The sequence below is a fragment of the Ursus arctos genome, unplaced genomic scaffold, assembly GCF_023065955.2.
Source record: "Ursus arctos isolate Adak ecotype North America unplaced genomic scaffold, UrsArc2.0 scaffold_12, whole genome shotgun sequence".
NCBI classification, from domain to species: Eukaryota; Metazoa; Chordata; class Mammalia; order Carnivora; family Ursidae; genus Ursus; species Ursus arctos.
In genome coordinates, this window is record NW_026622786.1 from 5,170,597 (window position 1) to 5,194,437 (window position 23,841).

Below are 23,841 nucleotides of genomic sequence, written 5' to 3' on the forward strand. Positions count from 1 at the left end.
CCCCTGTAACAGGATAGTTTTTGCTGTTAATCATGGCTGTGCCCCTTCGTTATGAGTATACTTCTTGACCTCCCATCAAAACCAGTAGGATGCTGGGGTGTCTACTTTTCTTGTGCTAATCTTCAGATCTCATGACCCCCCCAGGCTCACCGCAGAGCTGCCAGAGGTGGAAGAGGATACCCCATGTGACTCCCTGGGTGAATGCTATTTGACTTATTCGGCCCTTCCTGACCTGTCTGACTCCCTCGGGAATTGTAGCAAGGCTGACATCGCCTCATTCGAAGATCTGGACATCTGTTCTGCTCTGGAAGTAGCTAGTGAGTCCTCCATTGTCAAGGTGATAAAGCTCCAACTGGACTCCCAAGTTGACCCCCTATTTTTGGGATCCCAACCTCTGGTTGTGCAGAAATGTGTCATCGCTCTGTAGAAGCCCAGTAGACATAAGGATCTGAGTCAGGCTCTAGGACACACTTTTTAGCACAGACCTCAGGTGAGTCAGGCACCTGCCCTTTGTTCCTCATCTCAGGCCATGCTTATGGCTTCTGACAGAAGTTAGGACATTAGATTCAAAGCAGATGTGACAGCTCACACTCACTTGTACTCCACATGCAGAGGTCTCTGTCTTTGTTCCTGATTTCCATTAAATATCTCTCTTCATCTGCAATGCTCTCATTTTCATAGCTGAATACTGTCTCTTGAATTTTGTACCTGTCCAAAGATGTTGGCAGCCTTACCTACATCTTTCGATTTGTTGTTTCCCTGCCTGACTGCTCTGACTCCCAGTGTCTTTGTCCTCTATGTTGGCTGTCTACACTGAGTTGTCATCAGAGTATCAGGTCATCAACATCTCTACCATCAGCTTGCTCGTATGTTTCCTTGAAGCACAGCTGATTCTGGCCTTTGCCCCTCCCATGCATGGCTCATATGTCTGTAAGCACAAAGAATTGTACACAAAAGGTTTCTTTTGACATGAGGGTTTGCAGATTCCATCCATCAGTCTGGTCTCTGTGTCTAAATTCCCTTAAACCATTTATTTCATGGTATAAGGTAATGAGAGAAGGTTGCTCTAAGTTTTTAGAATGTAGGTAAGCTGTTCCCCAGAATCTGTGGCAAAACACACGTTTCACTCTGTACACAGACTCTTGAGATGTGGCTCTACCACAGCAGGGAGCTCATGCCCAGTGGCTCAGGAAAGCAGACCAAGGCACATTCCCAAGACACTACCTGAGGCCTCCTGGATGGTTACTCTCCCAATATCCTGCTGCCCCGCTAAGCGACGCACAGTCCGTGTGCTAGTTCTATCGGATACTTAATTGGAATGTACACATGGTGTTGTTGAACGTGACTGGCCCTGTCTGTATTTATTTGTAGACAGTCATAATGATCTTGTGGAGGAAGAAGACCAAGGACGGATATGCCCCAGGTAACTCTGAAGAATCATGGGCTTTAATGCAGTGGTGATGTCTGGGGATCTTGGCTCTCGGAAAATCTAGAAAGTGCTAAATGTACCTATTTCACCCATTCAGACACCCATAAAATGGTCCGTTAGCAATGTTCTCTGTTTCACTGTGGTACTCACATAGGACCCTTTCTTTATGCGTCCCAAATGTGGAAGCTCAGGCCATTGACACAGGTATACTAACCAATCACAGGATTTCTTGCATTCTCACGGTCTCTCTTTGTATTGAGTCCAGCCTAAGATGCACATCTGTCTCTGCTCGTTTCGCATTATGACGCTGGCAGGAATTCATGGCAAGAAAAGTGTGTAAAAAAATTCATATCTCAGTGTTTAGACAAGTAGGCCTCGGACACACGAGCTTTCTAGGAATCTACAATGCTGCCAGTCTGGGGTTGTCTTGGTGCTTTTTGTAAATGTCAACAAAACGTATGCAAAAGTGTTGATGCTGGTTTTATTGTTTTCTGAGTGTGCTGTGTGTTGTGACTGCTGTGTGCTGGGGTGGTTCAGACTCCTTCCCTTTAGTCTCCCATTCTGGCCATGCTCTGGGCCCCTCCAGCTCTTGCTCCCTCCCTGCCTGCCTCATCTATCCCCAGTACATCCACACTCTGGCCCCAGATGGAGGCAGAAAGGTTCATGGGAAGAAGACTTCGCATTTCTTCTCTATGCCCAGTGCTTCCTTCCTGCCGCCCAAAGCAGCTGGGACTCCATGTTGACTCAACTTTCTTGTTGCATCTCCAGTCCTGCCTGTCACACGAGGCTCCACAGGGAGCTAACAGTGGCAGAAGAGAATGAAGACCCGCAGGACTCCCTGGATGACTGTTATTTGACTTCTTCATTTGGCCATGACCCGCCAGACACCTGCAGACCTTACACAAGTGCTTCATTCACATTTGATAAGCAGGAACCCTTCTTGGGTCTGGATGTGGATGGTAAGTACTCCCATTGTGAGGGGCACAACATTCCTGGGTGGGGGGGAGGTCAGGAAGCCTGTCTTCTCTGTATCCAACAACCTAACTTGGCTGAGACGTGCATCCCTGCCAACAGACCCTGGAGACTCAAACTGGTTAGAACTCTGCTCTTGGATTTCATTTCAAAAACACTGGGTTACCTGGGTGGCTCAGTTGGTTAAGCATCCAGCTCTTGATCTCCATTCAGGTCTTGATCATAGGGTTGTGAGTTCAAGGCCCACGTTGGGCTCCACACTGGGCGGGGAGTGTATAAAAAAAAGAAAAGGCATCATGTGGGTCAGACAATTTTCCTTTTCTTCTGTCCCAGACTTCCCTCTGCCACCAAGCTCCCTCCCAAGTGCAGGCCTTGGTACCAAGTCGGTTTAGAGAGGAGAAATGCAGGAAAGAGAGCAAACCTTCAGCCACCACTATGTCAACTGTAGATATCTGGGTAACAGGACTCTTTCTTTTCTCTCCTTTTTCTTTCCTGCTTTCTTGCTTTCTTTCTTTTTTGTAAGAACCGACTTCTGCTACTCATGAGATTCTATTGCCAGTTGTATATCTGGTGTAGTGTCCTGCAAACTCTCTGGCTCTCCACACAGATTTGCATGTGCTCCATATTTGCAGCATCTGTGATATTGTTGCTGAGCTCAAAGTTTTGGCTTCTGGGGAGCCCAGAATGCTCAGCATTTAGATAGAAGATCCTGAGCACCCAGTCCTAGCTGGACCCTGTGGTGTCAGTGAAGCCGAAGCTCTAGGCCTGGTTTTCCATCCTCCACGGATGGTGTCCTTTCCACCCTGTATGCAGCTTCAGTGATTTTCTCCCCGTCAAGTGTTGCTCTCAGTAGCATAATGTCATGTAAATGATCAACGGTCCGTGCACCTGCCATGGGTATTGGCCTCATTCTGGAGCAAAGCAGAGTTGTTCCCCTCTCCAGAATCTTCAGAAAAGTGCTGCCTGCTCAGCAAGACCCCCTTGGGTCACACTCGCACAGGAGTGCAGGCTAACACCCAATTCTCATTTCTTCCCACTCAGGCTACAATTCGGACTTTGCTTCTGGGAGAAGCATTTCCGTTGTTAGCCGACTTTCCTTGCTCATCAAATCACCTTGTAGGAGCAGCAAGGAGTGTATGATGTTCCTCACTGTGTCAATGTTGTCTAGTGAAATTGGCCATGAAATATTTTGTTCCTTCATCTTTTTGGTCAGTTAACAGTCTCTCCACCCTAGGACCACCTTCTCCCCTGTTTCCCATTCCTCTCGGAGGGGCCAAGAAGCAAAGGCCTCCTCAGGATTACAGCAATTCAGGAAGCAGAAATGAAACACACAGTTACTTTGCTTCGTTTGTCCACCACGTCCCTTTCCGTGCCCGCTCAGCAGCAGCGCTGTCGTGCTGGAGCCGCTCGTATCCTCAGAGGTCACTCTCCAGTCGGTGTGGCATCTCCTGTGAGAGCCAAGGGAACCGAGCCTCAGCAACATCATGTCACTTGAACAAGACCCCTGGCCAGTGGTTAAGGGACCTCAGACCCGCACCAGCTCAGACTGCCCACTACTCTCCACTCGGTCCTTTCAGGGCCTAGTGGGGATGGGGTTGGCCCTGTCCTCTCTGCTTTTGTACCAAATTATTTGAAACAGTTGTAAATATAACCAAAAACATTGCAAGACTGCCCCCAGAGATCCCTGTGACCCTGCCACACATCTGCCAACTCCTACCCTGTGAGTCACTCTGTCCTGTGAGCAGAGCCAGTGGCTCTTTCAGCCCCTCTGAGAGATCAATGTCTCCATGAATCTCCATCCAAAAGCAGTGAGAGCTGAGAGGTCCTGGGCCTTTTCTGTTTTCATGAGGGGTGCCCAGGAGGCTCTTCACTTGGCTGCCTGGCACCTCTGTAATGCTGCACAGCTCCCACTGACAACTCCTTCTCCCCATGCCCTACGAACTCTCTAGGACCTACTCTCTCTAGGCTGTAGGAAGAACGTTACGACTAACGGAATGATAGGAATGAACTCATGGGCCCATGCCAAGGCCTGGTGGACTGAAGGGGGTGATTTTCACCTCAGGGACTTTGCAGGCTGAGCACCTGCCGTCCCAGCATCCCTAGGCTCGGACATAAAACTGACATATCCTTCATATACATGGTGTCTAACTTTGTACCTGCTCGCAGGGTGGTCTCTCAGACCGGAAGGGACATCAGACGTGGGTGTTCTGGGAGTGCTCAGCTAAGGAGCCCTGGGGTGGATCCCATTGAAATCTCTTCTTGCCTCAGCCCCGATGCAGGCTCCCCATCACCAGGGCCCATCGAGTGAAAACGAGACTTTCCAAAGGGCAGAGGTGCAAATGTCAGGAGCACAGACACAGTCAAGCACCCAGGTGGCCAATTCTCTGCAACAGCGGCTGGAACAGCAGTTGGATTGTGGTGACAATAGAGCCAGGCTCGGCCTCTCCTCTGCCATCGGGAGCCTGGACGCCAAGATAGGTTCTGGGAACCAAGGGCCGCTCTTCCAAGGTGAGAGGGACGGGGAGTAGGAAGTTCTACTCCCTGTGTTGGTTGTCACAGGCTTGTGGCTGGAGGCAGCAACGGGGTGAGGTCGAACCCCATGATGCTCCAATCCAGCGAGGTCAGCAAGAGCCAGGTGTTTAGTATCAGCTCTGCCCCAGGTCTTGGGTTTGCAACTTTCTGGCTCTATAACTGGCCAACTTATTCATCCTCTTACCTAGTTTCCCCTCTGCCCCTTCATCGGAAAGCGCAAAACTAGTATCTCCATTCCATCGATGCGGGGAAGAAGAAACGGCATAAATTCTAGGGGGCCTGATTCAACAGAAATTGCTTGACAACATCTATGAATTTGTCATGTCTAAGTTGTGGGTCGCTGTGGGGCTTTAGCACTCAGTAAATGGTTTCGGGGCATTGTTTCATGGGGGTCGGGGCAGTTGTCAGTGGCTCCACTTTCACCGGACCCAATCTTCCCTGGCTTTCTCAGAAAGGCTTGTGTGCCCAGTTTTCTCTCCTACGACACCTTCAAGGCAATCTTCCCTGTTCGGTGCTCACAGTCACAATGGTAATACTGGTCTCACAACACTGTCTCCCACTTATTTTTCTTTTTTCCCTTTTCTAAGGACATAAGTGGCCCCTTTCTTACATGAAGTGCACATGTCACTCTCTCCTCTGATCCTGCGTCTAGTTCATCATCTCCCCTCATCTCCGGAACCTCGTCCCCAGCTTCCTCTTCATCAGGACCCACCTCTGCTCAGATTTCCTGAAGACTGAGCTTTCTGACCTTCCCCTGGGTCGTGCTTTCCTTACCCTCCTGCATTCAGTGCCCCGTCCTGGAGCCTGGGGTGGCCTGGGGCTCCTCTGTCAGAACTACCTGAGAAATGGGGAGATGCAGTTCTCAGGTGGAGGTGACATAAGCAGCAGACTATGGCACCGGGGAGAGGCCCCAGAGAAAGAGCTCAGGGAATGTTCGGGGAAGCACAGCCCCGACAAGGGCCTTAGAACTGGTGTAAGGTGGTATCTCAGTGTGGTTTTGATTTCAGTTTCCTTTTTGGCTAATGATTTTGAACATTTTTTCGTGCGTCTGTTAGCCATTTGTATGTCTTCAATGGAATATCTATTCATGTCTTCTGCCCATTTTATGATTTGTTTATTTGTTTCTTGTGTATTGAGTTTGAGAAGTTCTTTGTAGACCTTGGATACCAATCTTTTATCTGTAGTGTCATTTGCAAATATATTCTCCAATTCCAGGTCTGCCTTAGTTTTTTTGACTGTTTCCTTGGCTGTGCAGAAGCATTTTATCTTGATGAAGTCCCAGAAGTTCATTTTATCTCTTGTTTCTCTTGCCTTTGGAGATGTGTCACGAAACACGTTGCTGTGGCCGATGTCGTAGAGGTTGCAGCAACCCTCTCGGAAGCAGCTGGGTTCGTCCCCAGGATCTCGGGGGAAAAGAATCAACTTGTTGTTGGCATAGACTCAAGACAGGATGCTGTGATGATGGCCTGTCATATCAGGGACATTTCTTTAATGGCTGAAGAGAGCAATGCCAGTGATTGCTTCCAGGGCCCTCCTAAGCCCTCCTGGAGGAGTTCTCTCACAGTTGCCCGTTTTCACTCTGCTTCTGTTGCTCTCCTGTGCTACATGGGACCTAAGAGTGGGCATTTGTGAAGGGGAATGTGCTTCATGTAACTCTCTCTCTTCCTTTATTTGCAGAAAACCAAATTGATCAGGAGGGACCGAAAGGACAAGAGTCAGTTGCCCCCAGGTAATTCTGAATACTTGGGGGCTGTGAACTCAAAAGTGGCAACCAGGGAAAAGCAGAAAGTGCTGAAGAGAACTATAATATCTATTTGGTCGACAACAAATTATCCATTTTCACCATGTTTTCTGATTTTTTGTGGTACTTGGATTGCTTCCCACTTCTTAATTACTTCTCTAGTTGAGTAACCCACAGTCAGCTGACCCAGGTAAACTAATATGTAACAGGGATCGCTGAGCTCGCTCATTCTCTCCTCTGTGCTTTATTGAGAGATGCACGTCTTCTTTCTGCCTGTTAGATTTATCATGTTGACATGTGTTCCTAGCAAGAACATATCACAGCAAGAAGACAAACATATACTATCATGCCAGATATTGAGAGAAAGAGGCCTTTCTGGATGAGATAGCTGGGACAGTCGCTTGGCCACTCCATGCAGAACTGGATGCCATTTGACAGGAAGGGGGAAAGCCACCATTCTGAGACTCTGTATGTAGAGAGTCATGACTGGTTGGCACAGAGATAATTGAGGCTCCTTCCTCACAAGCTTGCCTCTTGGCCCGTGCGCTGAGCACTCACTGTCCTTTCTATCTGCTGCTCCTGTGACAAACAGAGCTTGTTGCACTCAAACAAGAAGAGTTGTTTCTCTCTTGAATGGGTCAGCCTCTCTGCTTTCTTGACCATTCCTTTTTCCCTTCCATCAAAGTCAGACAGGATATAGGATTTCAGATCCCTCTCAGGTTAATCTTCGGTTGTCCCCACCGTGCAGGCTCAGCGGACAGCTGCTAGAGGTGGTAGAGCAGGACGTCTCACGGGACTCTCCAGATAAACACTACTTGACATATTCAGTTCTTCCCGACCTGTCTGACTCCTACTGGCCTTATAGGAGTGCCGCCATCTTCTCACCTGAGGACCTGGAAGTCTGTTCCTCTCTACAAGTGGCCAGTGAGTACGCCATTGTCAAGGTGATAAAGCTCCAACTGGACACCCACATAGATCTCCTGTTCTTTGTACCCCAGACCTCTGCTGTGCCGAGAGAGGTCATCCCTGTGGGGAGGCCCTGTAGAGACATATTGATCTGACCTGGGCTCTAGGATTGAGTTTTAAACACAGATGTCAGGTGTGTCAGGGAGCTTTGCTCTCTTCTTAGTCCCAGGGCATGCCCATGTCATGTTGGATTCTCTGTCAGGTCATTGGGCCAAAGGAGGCAGGACAAACTCAACTCACCTCAGCAACATGACCACAGAAGTTGTCTGTCAGACCTAATTTGGACGAAACCTCTTTTCTCACTTTCAATAAGCTCTACGTTTCATCTCTGAGCCAGGTCCTTTACGAATCTATGCCTGCCACTGTCAGTTGGCATTGTTATCCAGGGTTAACTGGTTTTGCTATTCTAAACCCCGCTTGTGTCTCCCCTTTCGGTTGATTTGTCTTCCTAAACAGTTGTCTGAAAACCCACCCTCAGTGCCTCCAGTGATAGCTTGTTTGTGTGATTCCCAAAGCAGAGCTGAGCTTTGCATTCCCCCACAACACGAATTGAGCCAACGTTCTCTGTAGCACCAATGACTCGCTTTCATTTGAGGGTTTGTCGTTGCATTCCATCTGTTCACTCTCAGTGTATAAGTCCCAGTAAGTCTCAACAAGCAGGCTCTCTGATGAGAGAAGGCTGAATTCTGCAGTACTCCTTTTAGAATGCTCAGAAGCTGGATTCCCAGAATCTGTATGAAAAAGATAAGTACAGTGTTTGCACAGACTTAAGACAAGGGCAACCGTGATGATGATCTCCTAGAAAAAGTAAATTTTTCCCAATGCCTTAGGCCAGGAAATCAAGCCACTTATCATAAGACAATATCAGAAGCACCCTGAAATATTCTTCTGCCTAAATCTGTTCTCACACTGAGCATATCTGAGTACCTGGCTAGCATTAGACACTAGATTATTAATGTACCGAGCAGGATCTGCTTAATGACTGCCCTGTCTTTATGTATTTACAGAAAATCAAATCTCTCATAAGGAGGAAGAAGACCAAGACCCGATAGGCCCCAGGTAATTCTGAAGAATCCTGGGTTGTTATTTCAGTGGTTAAACTGAAGGACTGCATTTCAAGGAAGAAACAGAAACTGCCAGACATGCCTGTTTTATCCGTTCTCCAATCACAAAGTACCTTTGTTTAACCATGAAGTTTGGCTTCATTGTTACATGGTTAACTTCCGTTTACTGACCCCTTCATTTCAATAACCTGAAGGGGGTGGAACATTGTGAATTAGAGTCACTGGGATTCTCTGCATTCCCCTGTTCTCTCCTTTTGCTAAAACGAGCGCGAGAGGCCTATCTGCCTCTCCCTGTTTGGTGTTACCACACCGAGGATATATTATAGCCAAAGAATACCTAAAAAAACCATTCACGTCATGTCAAGGATGAGAAAGAGGCACGGACGACACAAGGTCTTTCCATGTTGATGTTGTCTTTTAAAGCCTGTGTTCACTTGGTCACCCAAGGTAGTATCAACAATATTTATGCAAAAGTGTTGAAGCCACCTTTAGGATTCTCCATGCGCGCTGTGAGCTATGTGTTCCATTCCATAGTCTGTTCAGTTTGTTGCTCAGAAGCTTAGCTCTGTGGCCACTATCCTGAGCACCTTTTGTTCTCTATCTGTCTCTACTTCCCCCACAGCAGTCACACTCTGCCCCTGTAACAGGAGGATAGTTTTTGCTGTTAATCAAGGCTGTGCCCCTTTGTTATGAGTATACTTCTCGGCCTCCCATCAAAACCAGTAGGATGCTGGGGTGTCTACTTTTCTTGTGTTAAACTTCAGATCTCCCGACCCTCCCAGGCTCACCGCAGAGCTGCCAGAGGTGGAAGAGGATACCCCATGTGACTCCCTGGATGAATGCTATTTGACTTATTCGGCCCTTCCTGACCGGTCTGACTCCCTTGGGACTTCTAGCAAGGCTGACATCACCTCATTCGAAGATCTGGACACCTGTTCTGCTCTGGAAGTAGCTAGTGAGTCCTCCATTGTCAAGGTGATAAAACTCCAACTGGACTCCCAAGTTGACCCCCTATTTTTGGGATCCCAACCTCTGGTTGTGCAGAAATGTGTCATCGCTCTGTAGAAGCCCAGTAGACATAAGGATCTGAGTCAGGCTCTAGGATACACTTTTCAGCACAAACCTCTGGTGAGTCAGGCACCTGCCCTTTGTTCCTCATCTCAGGCCATGCTTATGGCTTCTGACAGAAGTTAGGACATTAGATTCAAGGCAGATGTGACAGCTCACACTCACTTGTACTCCACATGCAGAGGTCTCTGTCTTTGTTCCTGATTTCCATTAAATATCTCTCTTCATCTGCAATGCTCTCATTTTCATAGCTGAATATTGTCTCTTGAATTTTTGTACCTGTCCAAAGATGTTGGCAGCCTTACCTACATCTTTCGATTTGTTGTTTCCCTGCCTGACTGCTCTGACTCCCAGTGTCTGTGTCCTCTATGTTGGCTGTCTACACTGAGTTGTCATCAGAGTATCAGGTCATCAACACCTCTACCATCAGCTTGCTCGTATGTTTCCTTGAAGCACAGCTGATTCTGGCCTTTGCCCCTCCCATGCATGGCTCATATGTCTGTAAGCACAGAGAACTGTACACAAAAGCTTTCTTTTGACATGAGGGTTTGCAGATTCCATCCATCAGTCTGGTCTCTGTGTCTAAATTCCCTTAAACCATTTATTTCATGGCATAAGGTAATGAGAGAAGGTTGCACTAAGTTTTTAGAATGTAGGTAAGCTGTTCCCCAGAATCTGTGGCAAAACACACGTTTCACTCTGTACACAGACTCTTGAGATGTGGCTCTACCACAGCAGGGAGCTCATGCCCAGTGGCTCAGGAAAGCAGACCAAGGCACATTCCCAAGACACTACCTGAGGCCTCCTGGATGGTTACTCTCCCAATATCCTGCTGCCCCGCTAAGCGACGCACAGTCCGTGTGCTAGTTCTATCGGATACTTAATTGGAATGTACACATGGTGTTGTTGAACGTGACTGGCCCTGTCTGTATTTATTTGTAGACAGTCATAATGATCTTGTGGAGGAAGAAGACCAAGGACGGATATGCCCCAGGTAACTCTGAAGAATCATGGGCTTTAATGCAGTGGTGATGTCTGGGGATCTTGGCTCTCGGAAAATCTAGAAAGTGCTAAATGTACCTATTTCACCCATTCAGACACCCATAAAATGGTCCGTTAGCAATGTTCTCTGTTTCACTGTGGTACTCACATAGGACCCTTTCTTTATGCGTCCCAAATGTGGAAGCTCAGGCCATTGACACAGGTATACTAACCAATCACAGGATTTCTTGCATTCTCACGGTCTCTCTTTGTGTTGAATCCAGCCTAAGATGCACATCTGTCTCTGCTCGTTTCGCATTATGACGTTGGCAGGAATTCATGACAAGAAAAGTGTGTAAAAAATTCATATCTCAGTGTTTAAACAAGTAGGCCTCGGACACACGAGCTTTCTAGGAATCTACAATGCTGCCAGTCTGGGGTTGTCTTGGTGCTTTCTGTAAATGTCAACAAAACATATGCAAAAGTGCTGATGCTGGTTTTATTGATTTCTGAGTGTGCTGTGTGTTGTGACTGCTGTGTGCTGGGGTGGTTCAGACTCCTTCCCTTTAGTCTCCCATTCTGGCCATGCTCTGGGCCCCTCCAGCTCTTGCTCCCTCCCTGCCTGCCTCATCTATCCCCAGTACATCCACACTCTGGCCCCAGATGGAGGCAGAAAGGTTCATGGGAAGAAGACTTCGCATTTCTTCTCTATGCCCAGTGCTTCCTTCCTGCCGCCCAAAACAGCTGGGACTCCATGTTGACTCAACTTTCTTGTTGCATCTCCAGTCCTGCCTGTCACACGAGGCTCCACAGGGAGCTAACAGTGGCAGAAGAGAATGAAGACCCGCAGGACTCCCTGGATGACTGTTATTTGACTTCTTCATTTGGCCATGACCCGCCAGACACCTGCAGACCTTACACAAGTGCTTCATTCACATTTGATAAGCAGGAACCCTTCTTGGGTCTGGATGTGGATGGTAAGTACTCCCATTGTGAGGGGCACAACATTCCTGGGTGGGGGGGAGGTCAGGAAGCCTGTCTTCTCTGTATCCAACAACCTAACTTGGCTGAGACGTGCATCCCTGCCAACAGACCCTGGAGACTCAAACTGGTTAGAACTCTGCTCTTGGATTTCATTTCAAAAACACTGGGTTACCTGGGTGGCTCAGTTGGTTAAGCATCCAGCTCTTGATCTCCATTCAGGTCTTGATCATAGGGTTGTGAGTTCAAGGCCCACGTTGGGCTCCACACTGGGCGGGGAGTGTATAAAAAAAAGAAAAGGCATCATGTGGGTCAGACAATTTTCCTTTTCTTCTGTCCCAGACTTCCCTCTGCCACCAAGCTCCCTCCCAAGTGCAGGCCTTGGTACCAAGTCGGTTTAGAGAGGAGAAATGCAGGAAAGAGAGCAAACCTTCAGCCACCACTATGTCAACTGTAGATATCTGGGTAACAGGACTCTTTCTTTTCTCTCCTTTTTCTTTCCTGCTTTCTTGCTTTCTTTCTTTTTTGTAAGAACCGACTTCTGCTACTCATGAGATTCTATTGCCAGTTGTATATCTGGTGTAGTGTCCTGCAAACTCTCTGGCTCTCCACACAGATTTGCATGTGCTCCATATTTGCAGCATCTGTGATATTGTTGCTGAGCTCAAAGTTTTGGCTTCTGGGGAGCCCAGAATGCTCAGCATTTAGATAGAAGATCCTGAGCACCCAGTCCTAGCTGGACCCTGTGGTGTCAGTGAAGCCGAAGCTCTAGGCCTGGTTTCCCATCCTCCACGGATGGTGTCCTTTCCACCCTGTGTACAGCTTCAGTGATTTTCTCCCCGTCAAGTGTTGCTCTCAGTCGCATAATGTCATGTAAAGGATCAATGGTCCGTGCACCTGCCGTGGGTATTGGCCTCATTCTGGAGCAAAGCAGAGTTGTTCCCCTCTCCAGAATCTTCAGAATAGTGCTGCCTGCTCAGCAAGACCTCCTTGGGTCACACTCGCACAGGAGTGCAGGCTAACACCCAATTCTCATTTCTTCCCACTCAGGCTACAATTTGGACTTTGCTTCTGGGAGAAGCATTTGCGTTGTTAGCCGACTTTCCTTGCTCATCAAATCACCTTGTAGGAGTGTATGATGTTCCTCACTGTGTCAATGTAGTCTAGTGAAATTGGCCATGAAACATTTTTTTCCTTCATCTTTTTGGTCAGTTAACAGTCTCTCCACCCTAGAACCACCTTCTCCCCTGTTTCCCATTCCTCTCGGAGGGGCCAAGAAGCAAAGGCCTCCTCAGGATTATAGCAATTCAGGAAGTAGAAATGAAACACACAGTTACTTTGCTTCGTTTGTCCGCCATGTCCCTTTCCGTGCCCGCTCACCAGTAGCGCTGTTGTGCTGGGCCACTCGTGTCCTCAGAGGTCACTCTCCAGTTGGTGTGGCATCTACTGTGAGAGCCGAGGGTGCTGAGACTCAGCAACGTCATATCACTTGCCCAGGACCCCTGGCCAGTGGTTATGGGACCTCACACCCTCACCAGCTCAGACTGCCTACTGGTCTCCACTCGGTCCTTTCAGGGCCTGTGTGGGGATGGGGTTGGCCCTGTCCTCTTTTTTTGTACCAAATTATTTGAAACAGTTGTAAATGTAAAGAAAAAGGTTGCAAGACTGCCCCCAAAGATCCCTGTGACCCTGCCACACATCTGCCAACTCCTACCCTGTGAGTCACTCTGTCCTGTGAGCAGAGCCAGTGGCTCTTTCAGCCCCTCTGAGAGATCAATGTCTCCATGAGGCTCCATCCAAAAGCAATGAGAGCCGAGAGGTACCAGGCCTTTTCTGTTGTCACGAGGGGTGCCCAGGAGGCTCTTCACTTGGCTGCCTGGCACCCCTGTAATGCTGCACAGCTCCCACTGACAACTCCTTCTCCCCATGCCCTAAGAACTCTCTAGGACCTACTCTTTCTAGGCTGTAGGTAGAAGGTTACGACTAACAGAATGATAGGAATGAACTTGTGGCCCATCAAAACGCCTGGTGGACTGAAGGGGGTGATTTTCACCTCAGGGACTTTGCAGGCTGGGCACCTGCCGTTCCAGCAACCCTAGGCTCGGACATAACCCTGACATCTCCTTTATACACATGGTGTCTAACTTTGTACCTGCTCGCAGGGTGGTCTCTCAGACCGGAAGGGACATCAGACGTGGGTGTTCTGGGAGTGCTCAGCTAAGGAGCCCTGGGGTGGATCCCGTTGAAATCTCTTCTTGCCTCAGCCCCGATGCAGGCTCCCCGTCACCAGGGCCCATCGAGTGAAAACGAGACTTTCCAAAGGGCAGAGGTGCAAATGTCAGGAGCACAGACACAGTCAAGCACCCAGGTGGCCAATTCTCTGCAACAGCGGCTGGAACAGCAGTTGGATTGTGGTGATAACAGATCCAGGCTCGGCCTCTCCTCTGCCATCGGGAGCCTGGACACCAAGATAGGTTCTGGGAACCAATGGCCGCTCTTCCAAGGTGAGAGGGACGGGAAGTAGGAAGTTCTAGTCCCTGTGTTGGTTGTCACAGGCTTGTGGCTGGAGGCAGCAACGGGGTGAGGTCGAACCCCATGATGCTCCAATCCAGCGAGGTCAGCAAGAGCCCGGTGTTTAGTATCAGCTCTGCCCCAGGTCTTGGGTTTGCAACTTTCTGGCTCTATAACTGGCCAACTTATTCATCCTCTTACCTAGTTTCCCCTCTGCCCCTTCATCAGAAAGCGCAAAACTAGTATCTCCATTCCATCGATGCGGGAAAGAAGAAACGGCATAAATTCTAGGGGGCCTGATTCAACAGAAATTGCTTGACAACATCTATGAATTTGTCATGTCTAAGTTGTGGGTCGCTGTGGGGCTTTAGCACTCAGCAAACGGTTTCGGGGCATTGTTTCATGGGGGTCGGGGCAGTTGTCAGCGGCTCCACCTTCACCAGACCCCATCTTCCCTAGCTTTCTCAGAAAGGCTCCTGTGTCCAGTTTTCTCTCCTACGACACCTTCGAGGCAATCTTCCCTGTTCGGTGCTCACAGTCACAATGGTAATACTGGCCTCACAACACTGTCTCCCACTTATTTTTCTTTTTTCCCTTTTTTAAGAACATAAAGGGCCCCTTTCTTACATGAAATGCACACGTCACTCTCTCCTCTGATCCTCCATCTAGTTCATCATCTCCCCTCATCTCTGGGGCCTCGTCCCCAGCTTCCTCTTCATCAGGACCCACCTCTGCTCAGATTTCCTGAAGACTGAGCTTTCCAACCCTCCCCTGGGTCATGTGTTCCTTTCCCTCCTGCATTCAGTGCCCCTTCCCGGAGCCTGGGGTGGCCTGGGGCTCCTCTGTAAGAACTACCTAAGAAATGAGGAGACGCAGTTCTCACTTGGAGGTGACATAAGCAGCAGACTGTGGCACCGGGGAGAGGCCCCAGAGAAAGAGCTCAGGGAGTGTTCGGGGAAGCACAGTCCTGACAAGGGCCTTAGAACTTGATGTACTTACTGTCTTTCCCCTCGAGCCTCTCTGTCACTTCTCCATGCGCCCACTGTCGTGGCCCCGACTCACCCCGCTTGCTCAGTTCCTCTCTCTGTGATTCAACTTCCACAGAGGACTAAGCAGGAAACCAGGCTCCATGCCGGGTTCTTTGTGCATTCCGGCTCTGAGAAAAAAATGCCACAGACAGACTGCCTTGTCAACAACAGAAGTTGTGATCTCACAGTTCTGTAGGTGCGGTAGAACCACAATCAAACAGGTGCACATTTGGGGCCTGGTGATGCTGCCTTCCTGGTTCGGAGGTGGCCGCCTGACTCCCTTGTCCTTCCAGGAGGGCACGGATCCCTTCTAGGGGGGGATGCCGACCAGATGCTCACCCCACAAAACCATCACATTGGGGATTGTGATTCACCCCTATGAACTGGGGGCGAATACAAACTGTCACGCCATGGCAGATGGCTTTACTCTGTTTTGTTCCCACCTGCTCCCCCCTGTAATCCCTCCTTGGTGTTGAACAGGTCACCTGTTTCTTCCACCCCTTTTCTCATTGTCCTTGGATTTGTGTATTTTTTCCAATTTCAACTGACCAGAAGGGAGGTTAGAATATTAGGTTCCATGTCCCCTAGATCCCTATTTAATCATTTACTGAATTAGGTACATACGTACATACAGACACACACATTTGTATCTCAGGTCACATACATGATGTATATTCCGTGTGTGTATTATCCAGAGTGTACACGTGTGAAGTGCACCACGTGTTGACGCGTGTTGTGTCAACTCCCCAGCTTTCTCTTCCCTGGTTGCTCCCCAAAGGCTTCCCTTCAACTTTGACTTTAGCTGATGTCTACAGTCTCTTCCCACCAATAACACAGCCTCTTTCCAGCCTGATTGCCCTGCCTTTGTCTTCTCTTCTCCGAAACTCTGTTTTTAACAATTCTGCTTCTCTGATTTCACTTTTGTCAACTGCAAGCACTTTGGCCTTCTGGCATTCTTATCCATGCAGGTAGTGTGAGAGAGATGAACAAAACAGGAAATAATCAAAGCGTGTCCATTGGCTTCCCCTCCCCTCTGAACACTCGGATGGCCTTGCTCCTTCTGTCCGATGTCGTCCTTTGACGTCAGTGTGGGTGGAGGATCAGAAAGATCATGAATAACAGCAGATCCTATTGATGTGCTTTTCCTTCCAGAGCTGGGTTTGGATGCTTCCCTCTGCGTGAAGAACCCTCCCAAGCTGGAGGGCGATGCCACTGAGGCCTCGAGGGACAGCCAGTGTGAGTGTCAAGTCTTTGGCCACAGGAAAGCCCTCGGTGTCATGGAAGAGAAGATTCCCAAGAGAAAACTGCAGTTAGGCCGGTGGAGACTCGCATGCAAATTCCATGTCCCTCTGGCTTAGGGAACTGAGGTAATCATACGCCCTGTGGCTCTTGGAAACAGGGATTCCTATTGCTGTCCTTCAGATGATAGCTGCACCCCCCCGACACACTCACACTGCCTTGTCTTCCTCGTTTGGTCACTCCCACAGCTGGTGCTACCTCTGTCTGGGCTTCCGTCTGTTTCCCTAGGGACTGCCATCCTGCCGGCCCTGCCATCTCCATCACCTGGTTGCATCTGAACTCTGCTGTGTTCCTGCTGGGGCCGTCCTGAGATCCCCTCTCCCCTCCACTCATGGCCACGGGGAAGCAGGCCTCATGGCCCTCCTCGGCAGAGCAGCATCAGTTACACATGTCGCCAAACACGTGAACATTGCCAGAAATCACACACTTTCTAGGCTTCTCTGCCTTCCTTCCCTGCTTGCCCAACTCTGAGGCCTCGTCCTCCCAGGAGCACTGTCTTAATGAGTCACTTGCAAAAGGACTCACCTCCTGGGTCTTTCAGGGAATCTGACCTAGGAGGACACGTAACCCTCACCTTCTCTATGTGAATAAGAAGTGCTAAAGCTGAGGAGAAAGAGCCCCCATGAGAAAAACTAAATGAGAACCTGTTACAGCTGGGAGTGCCACACTGGACTGCCTGGAGTTAGGTTTCTCCTCAGCCCCTATAATGTAGAAGGCACGTGTTGTGATGTGCACTGGGTTTATACGTCACTGATAAATCATTGGACACAACCTCAAAAACTAATGATGTACCATACACTGGCTAACGAAACAGAATAATAAACAAGTAAAAAAAAGAAAATGAAAGAAAAAAAGAAAAAAAGACAAGAAAAAAATAAATATTACATAGATACTCAGAGTCCAAAACATAATCTCTTCCCTGATCAAAGGTCAAAGAATTTAGTGCTCTACTACTATGCCAATGAAATCGACAGTTCACTAGTCACTGAGTGGATTTCACAGCCCCCTGCAGGTTCACTGCAGATTGAAAGAGAACATTTTAATCAAATTTTGTCCTTATACAACATCTCAGTAAAGAACCTTAGGTCTCATTCTCCTATGTTAACCCATTTGCAGGTCCTTCTTTATACCAGGGTAAACACTGAGAGACTCTTTCTTTAGGGAAACTTTAGAAAAGAAGGGATGAGAATCTAGAGAGCTAAAACGAATGCCTTTTCATTTTCACTTCAGAATATGGTGAGTCTCTGCATTGAGAATAGTCCTAGAAATGCCCCAAGGGCTATCCTGTGTGAGATTACCTTCAGAGAATGTTGGCGTCCCTGAGTGAAAATGACTAGGGCCATGGTAACACCCCTGCTCTCTTTTTGTGAATTCCCCTTTGAGTTTCTCCTCCTTGAGCTCTTTCCTCTGCCCCTTTGGGCTTGTTCCTCTCCAGCCAAGTGACCAAGAATGTCTACTGCTTGCCCACACCTCCAGATCAGAGGCTTTCCTCTCCCTTCCCCCACATGTTTGCACAGGGCCTGAGCCAGGGTTTCAGTCCAGGGTTTTTAGACACAGGTCACATGGCTTTAGGGGGTCCTCATATGCACATGGCAGAAAGGAACTTGGAGATAGGGTGAGGCTCCTGTTGGCTCTGACATTCTAGGACTCATTCCATAGCCTGGCCTCCTCCTCAGAAGACTGGGACAAGGGTGAGAAGGGGGTGTGTTTGTCGGCCAAGGGTCCCCTCCTTCCTACAGCAGTCTGTTTCTGAACGTGTGTGCTGGGTGCTAGGTGCATCCCTCTCTGGGAGGCGTGAGAAAGCCATCACTTGGGCTTCTGATGAAGGGGGCTCAAGAGTGAAGTGGCTACTGAGGAAGGGGTAGTTGGGATCTGGCCAAAGCTCACAGCAGCTTTGAGCTGGGATATCACCAGGCTCCTGCTGGGGAGTGGGGGAGCACAGGGTTCCCTGGATCCTGCAACACAGGGTGACGCTCAGTTTAGTGAGGTATTACTTCTGACCTGTGGCTCTCACTCTCCCCCTCAGGCTGCCTGCGGCTCCCCCTTTAGGCTCCTTCTGGACAGGGGTTCAGCTTGCTCCTGGCATCTGTCACCAGGTGACATCTGACCAAGACTCACATTTGATTTCTCTCTCTTTCTCTCTCAGATACCAAGTACTTCAGAAACTAAGAGATTCCTCATGTGAAGAAAACCCCATCATAAACCCCATCACAAAACCCCATCATTTTCCACTTGATGAAAAGAAATCTAGAACAGCAAATCAATTTAAAGCCCAAACACAGCACAGGTGGGATCCTTTGCTGAGAATCAACATCACAATCACAAGCCATTCTCTGTGATTTTGACCGCAAAAGACTGCTTTGATGAGAGATATTCTAGCCTTCAGCTCCAGTTGTGAGAAATCCCTCAGGAGACCAATGCCTGACTAGATGACACAGTTTTGACAGACCTTAAGTCTTGCTGCTCTCAATTCCACCCTGCAGAGAACCTGAGTCAGGAGCACCATGCAAAAAGACCACAAGTCAAACTGGACATTCTGGGCCACCAGATGGGCTGCGCTAGGAGCAGACAGCATTAACTATGCGGTGTTCTTGCTGGAAAGGTTTAGCCTGAATTTGAGCATGAGGAAGTTACCAGACAACTTGAGAATGTAGACTATTGAACAAGATGACTGGACTTTCTTCAAACAGTCAGTGTCACCACATAGAAGAGACAACACAAGCGAGAAGAGATATTTTGGGTTCCAAAGGACTAAAAAGAATGTGTTCCTTTTTTTTTTTTTTAGTCCTTTTGAACCCAAAACATCTCCTCACCGTTAGGTGGCTGTGTCTGCTGGTGCTGACATTTCCTTGTTTGTAGGGGACAGTCAGATATCTTGGCTTAAGGGTCTACATCCTGAAGTTGTCTGATCATTTCCTCCTGACTAAATTCAGCCTAACCCTCTGGCCAGGACACTCCATAGTTAACGCTGTGTGTGTCCCAGCTCAGCCCACCCGGAGACCAAGAGGGTCCAAGTTTGCCCATCACCATTCTTGTGACAGCTTCATTGGTTACTTTGCTATGGAGGGCCTATCAGATCTGTTCATAGCAGGACACATGATTTTCTTCTAAAATTAGCATTTTTGGCAAGGGGTTCTCTGAGAATGTATGAAGATCTTCTTCTCTAAAGTCTTTTTCTAAAATTTTGCCATCTTTAATGATCCCTGTGATGCATGATAACCGCATCTGTGTTTGTACATTGGAAGAATTCTATCTAACTTTATCCTTCCTATACAATGTGTATTTGCTGGCATTGTGCTGTGGAAAAGAATATTTCCTCCCCATTCTATATCATTAAAGTATTTGTTTTGACAATCATTGTGCACTTGTGAATTTTATTTAATTAATATGTTCAATTAGCCAATATATAGTACATCTTTAGTTTTTGATGTAGCGTTCAACGATTCGACTCGTGTGTTTTTTGCATCTGGTGCTCCAATCCCTACTATCATGGTTGATTTGATGTATCAGGTTATACAGTAAAGTAAATCGTCTTGGTTCTTCTCGCCATATTTAACACTGAGTCTCCATCTCTTTTAGGCTATAGTTAACTTATGGGGAAGAAATTTTGACTGTTTGTCGTTCTGTGGTATTTGCTTTCTTTTCTTCTTATGTGTGCCTATATGTGAGTGTGGTGTTTAAGAAGGTTGTAGAGGTAGGGCTGAACATTGCACCAAAAGTTTTTGGACATCTTTGGTTCCGTATTAGCTTGTCAAACTTTTCACATTCAGTTTCTAAGTTGTAAGTGACCCCTCAACCTCAAACGTTTGACATTATTCTATTTTCTCTTTACCTCCGTCTTAACCTGACTCTTCGTATACTATTGTTTCCACCCAGTGAAACAGATGCTGCTTATTCCTATTTTTCCCACCTGCTCCACTCCCAGATTTTTGTTTTACATCTACAATTGAGTCTATTTAACAGTGACCAGCTGTTCGAAAGCCAAAATTTCCCAGTCATCTCTCGTTGGGTGAAGTTCACCTTCAAAGACTCCTAGTGATGGAATCAGGACTCCCTGAGTGTTGTGTATTGAATACTCTTTTTCTACTACCTGCACACACGGACATCATGGCTGAATAGAAAGTACTTGCACAATGAGTTTTTACTGAGTTTTTTAAGTATATTGCCCTATCAGGGAAATACGAATCAAAACCGCAGCCAGATACCACCTCACAGTGGTCAGAAGGGCTAAAATTAATGACTCAGAAAACAACACATGTTGGCAAGGATGCGGAAAAGGGAAACCCTATCACGTTCCTTCTGGGAATGCAAACTGGTACGGTCACTATGGAAAACACTATGACGTTTCCTCCAAAAGTTAAAAATAAGAATGCCTGGGTGGCTCAGGTGGTTAAGTGTCTGCCTTTGGCTCAGGTCATGATTCCAGGGTCCTGGGAATAAGTCCCGCATTGATTACCCTTCTCAGCAGGGCACCTGCTGCACCTTCTGCCTGCTACTCCCCTTACTTGTGCTCTCTCTCTCTCTGGCAAATAAATGAAATCTTTTAAACAAATTATAAAGTTAAAAATAGAGCTCCCCTATGAACCAGCAATTGCACTGCTAGGTATTTATCCAAAGGATACGAACATACTGTTTTGAAGGGACACCTGCACCCCGACGTTTATAGGAACAATGTACACAATAGCCAAACTACAGAAAGAGTCCAGAAGTCCATCGACATATGAATGTATAAAGAAGATGTGGTATATACAATGGAATACTACTCAGCCACCAGGAAAATGAAATCTTGCCATTTGCAAAGACCTGGTTGGAACCAGAAGGTATTATCCTAAGTGAAGTAAGTCAGTCACGAAAAGACAAATACCATGTATTTTCACTCTTAGATGGTATTTAAGAAGCAAAACAGAGGAACATAGGGAAAGGCAAGGAAGAATAAGAGGAAAAGGAGAGAAGGAGACAAAGCATAAAAGACTCAACTACAGAATACAAACTGAGGATTGCTGGAAGGGAGGTGGATGGGGGGATGGGGTACCTGGGTGATGGGCATTAAGGAGGGCATCTGATGTCATGAGCCCTGGGTGTCATATGCAACTGACGAATCATCGAATTCTTTTTAAAAAACATTTATCTCTTTGAAAGAGAGAAAGCATGAGAGAGAGAGAACACAAGCAGGCGGGAGGGGGAGAGGGCCAGGGAGAAGCAGACTCCCTGCTGAGAAGGGAACCCGATATGGGACTTGATCCCAGGACCCTGGGATCATGACCTGAGCCAAAGGCAGACGCTTAACTGACTGAGCCACCCAGGCACCGTGAATCACTGAATTCTACCTCTGAATCTAATGATACAGTATATGCTAATTAAATGGAATTTAAATTAAAATTTTTAAAAGAAAAATATATATTGCCTTGCTTTGTATGTTTGATTGGGATAGAGAATGTAAATTGATTTTCTTTCCATTGGATATAAATTGGTCTTTTTTGGTGGTTGGGGGGACCGGTCCGTAGCTTCAGAGGAGTTTTCTTCTTCTTCTTTAAAATCTTTTAGTTCTGTGAGGATAGGTTTTAGTGTTGGCTCCTCTGCTTCTGTCTCCTCCAGGCATCCATGACTTTCTCTCTGATCCTTTCTCAGTATCTTTTATTCATTTCTGTTCTCTTGGCTGCTTTCTTTTCTGTATTCAGTGTCCACTATCCTTCTGCACAACTGTTGCCCTGATGAATCTTGTTGACCAGCCTCTTTTCCAGAGTATTTTTCTTCAGTTTTTTCCTACTTCTGCCAATTCTGGATTCTCATTTCTTATTTCTTGCCCACTTCTCTTTGGAGTCGTGTGTGTGTTAAGCGAACTTTTACCTTTGTCATGTCTACAAATGCTTTGTTAGGTACACTTAATTCAGGTCAGGATGTCATTTTACAGTTTCCCTATGTTTTGTGATTGATTTTAAGGGGTAACGTCAGTGAGCTGAAATGTTTGACTCTCTATTTCTGTTTGTTTTGTTTTCTTCTGTCACCTTGGAATACCGGTCTGCTCTATCATTTTCTTTTTAACACGCCTGGGTTTGGTGGAACGAGAAACAGAAGTTCCACGTAGGAACAAATGAGTGCTATGAGTAGCTTGGTGGACTTCGGAGGTCTGGATCCTCTCTTTGGTGTAATCATTCTAATAGATGTAAAGGTCTGGGGAGAGGCGCGGTGTGTCTTCTGCTTCTGGGATCCTGTTTTCTTCCAATAGGTCCTTTCATTTCTATCAGTGGCTTCATTCTTTCTCTTTACCACAAGCCTCCAAAGGACGTTACCTTCTTCCAGGTCTGCCCCTTTGCACCGACGACTGTGCCTCCCCCAGCTGCCACCTCTGATCCTCTACACCGTGCAGCCCCTTTCCTTCAGATCCAAGTAGCTGAAGCTGTAGTCCGCAGGCCTCAGGCATATTCTGAGCCATTCGCACTCTCTTTCTGCCATAATGCCCCTGTGTTCCCTGCTGAGTTGCCCTCCCTGAAGTCTTCTGCTCTAAGTGCATGGTCTGTGCTAATCCCTCTGCTGTGTCTGGCTCCCAGACCTGGCTAAATACTAACCATCCGGAGTCCGCAGTATTGGCTGGCCCCTGGCTGTTTGGGGGCAGGGTTATGAGTGGTGTTACTGACTCTCTCGGTTAATCCCTAACCCTTTAAAGTATGTGGTGAGAGGTTCTGCTGCCATTATCCTCAGTGGACTTGTACTCTTCATCACTCTTTTCTAGATGCAGAATGTCGGGAGTACACACAAGTAGACAGAATTGTATAACAGAACATCCCCATCCTCATCAGCCAGTCTCAACAATTATCAATTTATGGCTGAACTTGTTTTACTACAATCCCACCCACTTACTTTTTCCTATATTACTTAAAGCAAAAGCCAGACATCATATTTCATTTGCAGTTTTATCTGTATGTTCCCTAAATGAGAACACTTTTTGAAAGGATTATCATTGTAACCTTCGAAGTATTCATCAATAAATTTACAATATGTACTTTCATAAAATACACAGTGTTCACATTCCCCATTGTTGTCTTTAAGTTGTTTTCTCTAGATCAGGATCCAAACAAAATGCACAAACTGTGATCAGTAGGACCTGTCTTGAAGCCTCCTAGCAATGTGTAGATTTCTCCTCAGTTTCTCCCTTTCCTTCCTCCTCCCTCCCTCTCTCTCCCTCTGGCTCTCAACCTGCTTCTCTCTCTCTCTCTCTCTCTCTCCAGGTCTTGCTCTCTCCTTTTTTGTTACCCATTCTTGGAAATACTG

At 47.4% G+C, this 23,841-nt stretch overlaps 1 protein-coding gene across 1 annotated transcript in view; it reads left to right on the forward strand.

Annotated features, from left to right (window-relative positions):
- Positions 1 to 17,295, forward strand: part of LOC125282136 (neuroblastoma breakpoint family member 6-like) — a 66,564-nt gene extending 49,269 nt beyond the window's left edge. The window contains exons 15-25 of the mRNA XM_057310741.1: positions 145 to 317; positions 1,372 to 1,423; positions 2,198 to 2,573; positions 4,681 to 4,909; positions 7,353 to 7,598; positions 8,648 to 8,699; positions 9,487 to 9,659; positions 10,715 to 10,766; positions 11,540 to 11,730; positions 13,999 to 14,238; positions 16,426 to 17,295. Of these exons, the coding sequence (XP_057166724.1) occupies positions 145 to 317; positions 1,372 to 1,423; positions 2,198 to 2,573; positions 4,681 to 4,909; positions 7,353 to 7,598; positions 8,648 to 8,699; positions 9,487 to 9,659; positions 10,715 to 10,766; positions 11,540 to 11,730; positions 13,999 to 14,238; positions 16,426 to 16,631 (1,990 nt within the window). The 3' untranslated portion in view covers positions 16,632 to 17,295. The remainder of the gene's footprint in view (positions 1 to 144; positions 318 to 1,371; positions 1,424 to 2,197; positions 2,574 to 4,680; positions 4,910 to 7,352; positions 7,599 to 8,647; positions 8,700 to 9,486; positions 9,660 to 10,714; positions 10,767 to 11,539; positions 11,731 to 13,998; positions 14,239 to 16,425) is intronic.
- Positions 17,296 to 23,841: the final 6,546 nt, after the last annotated feature.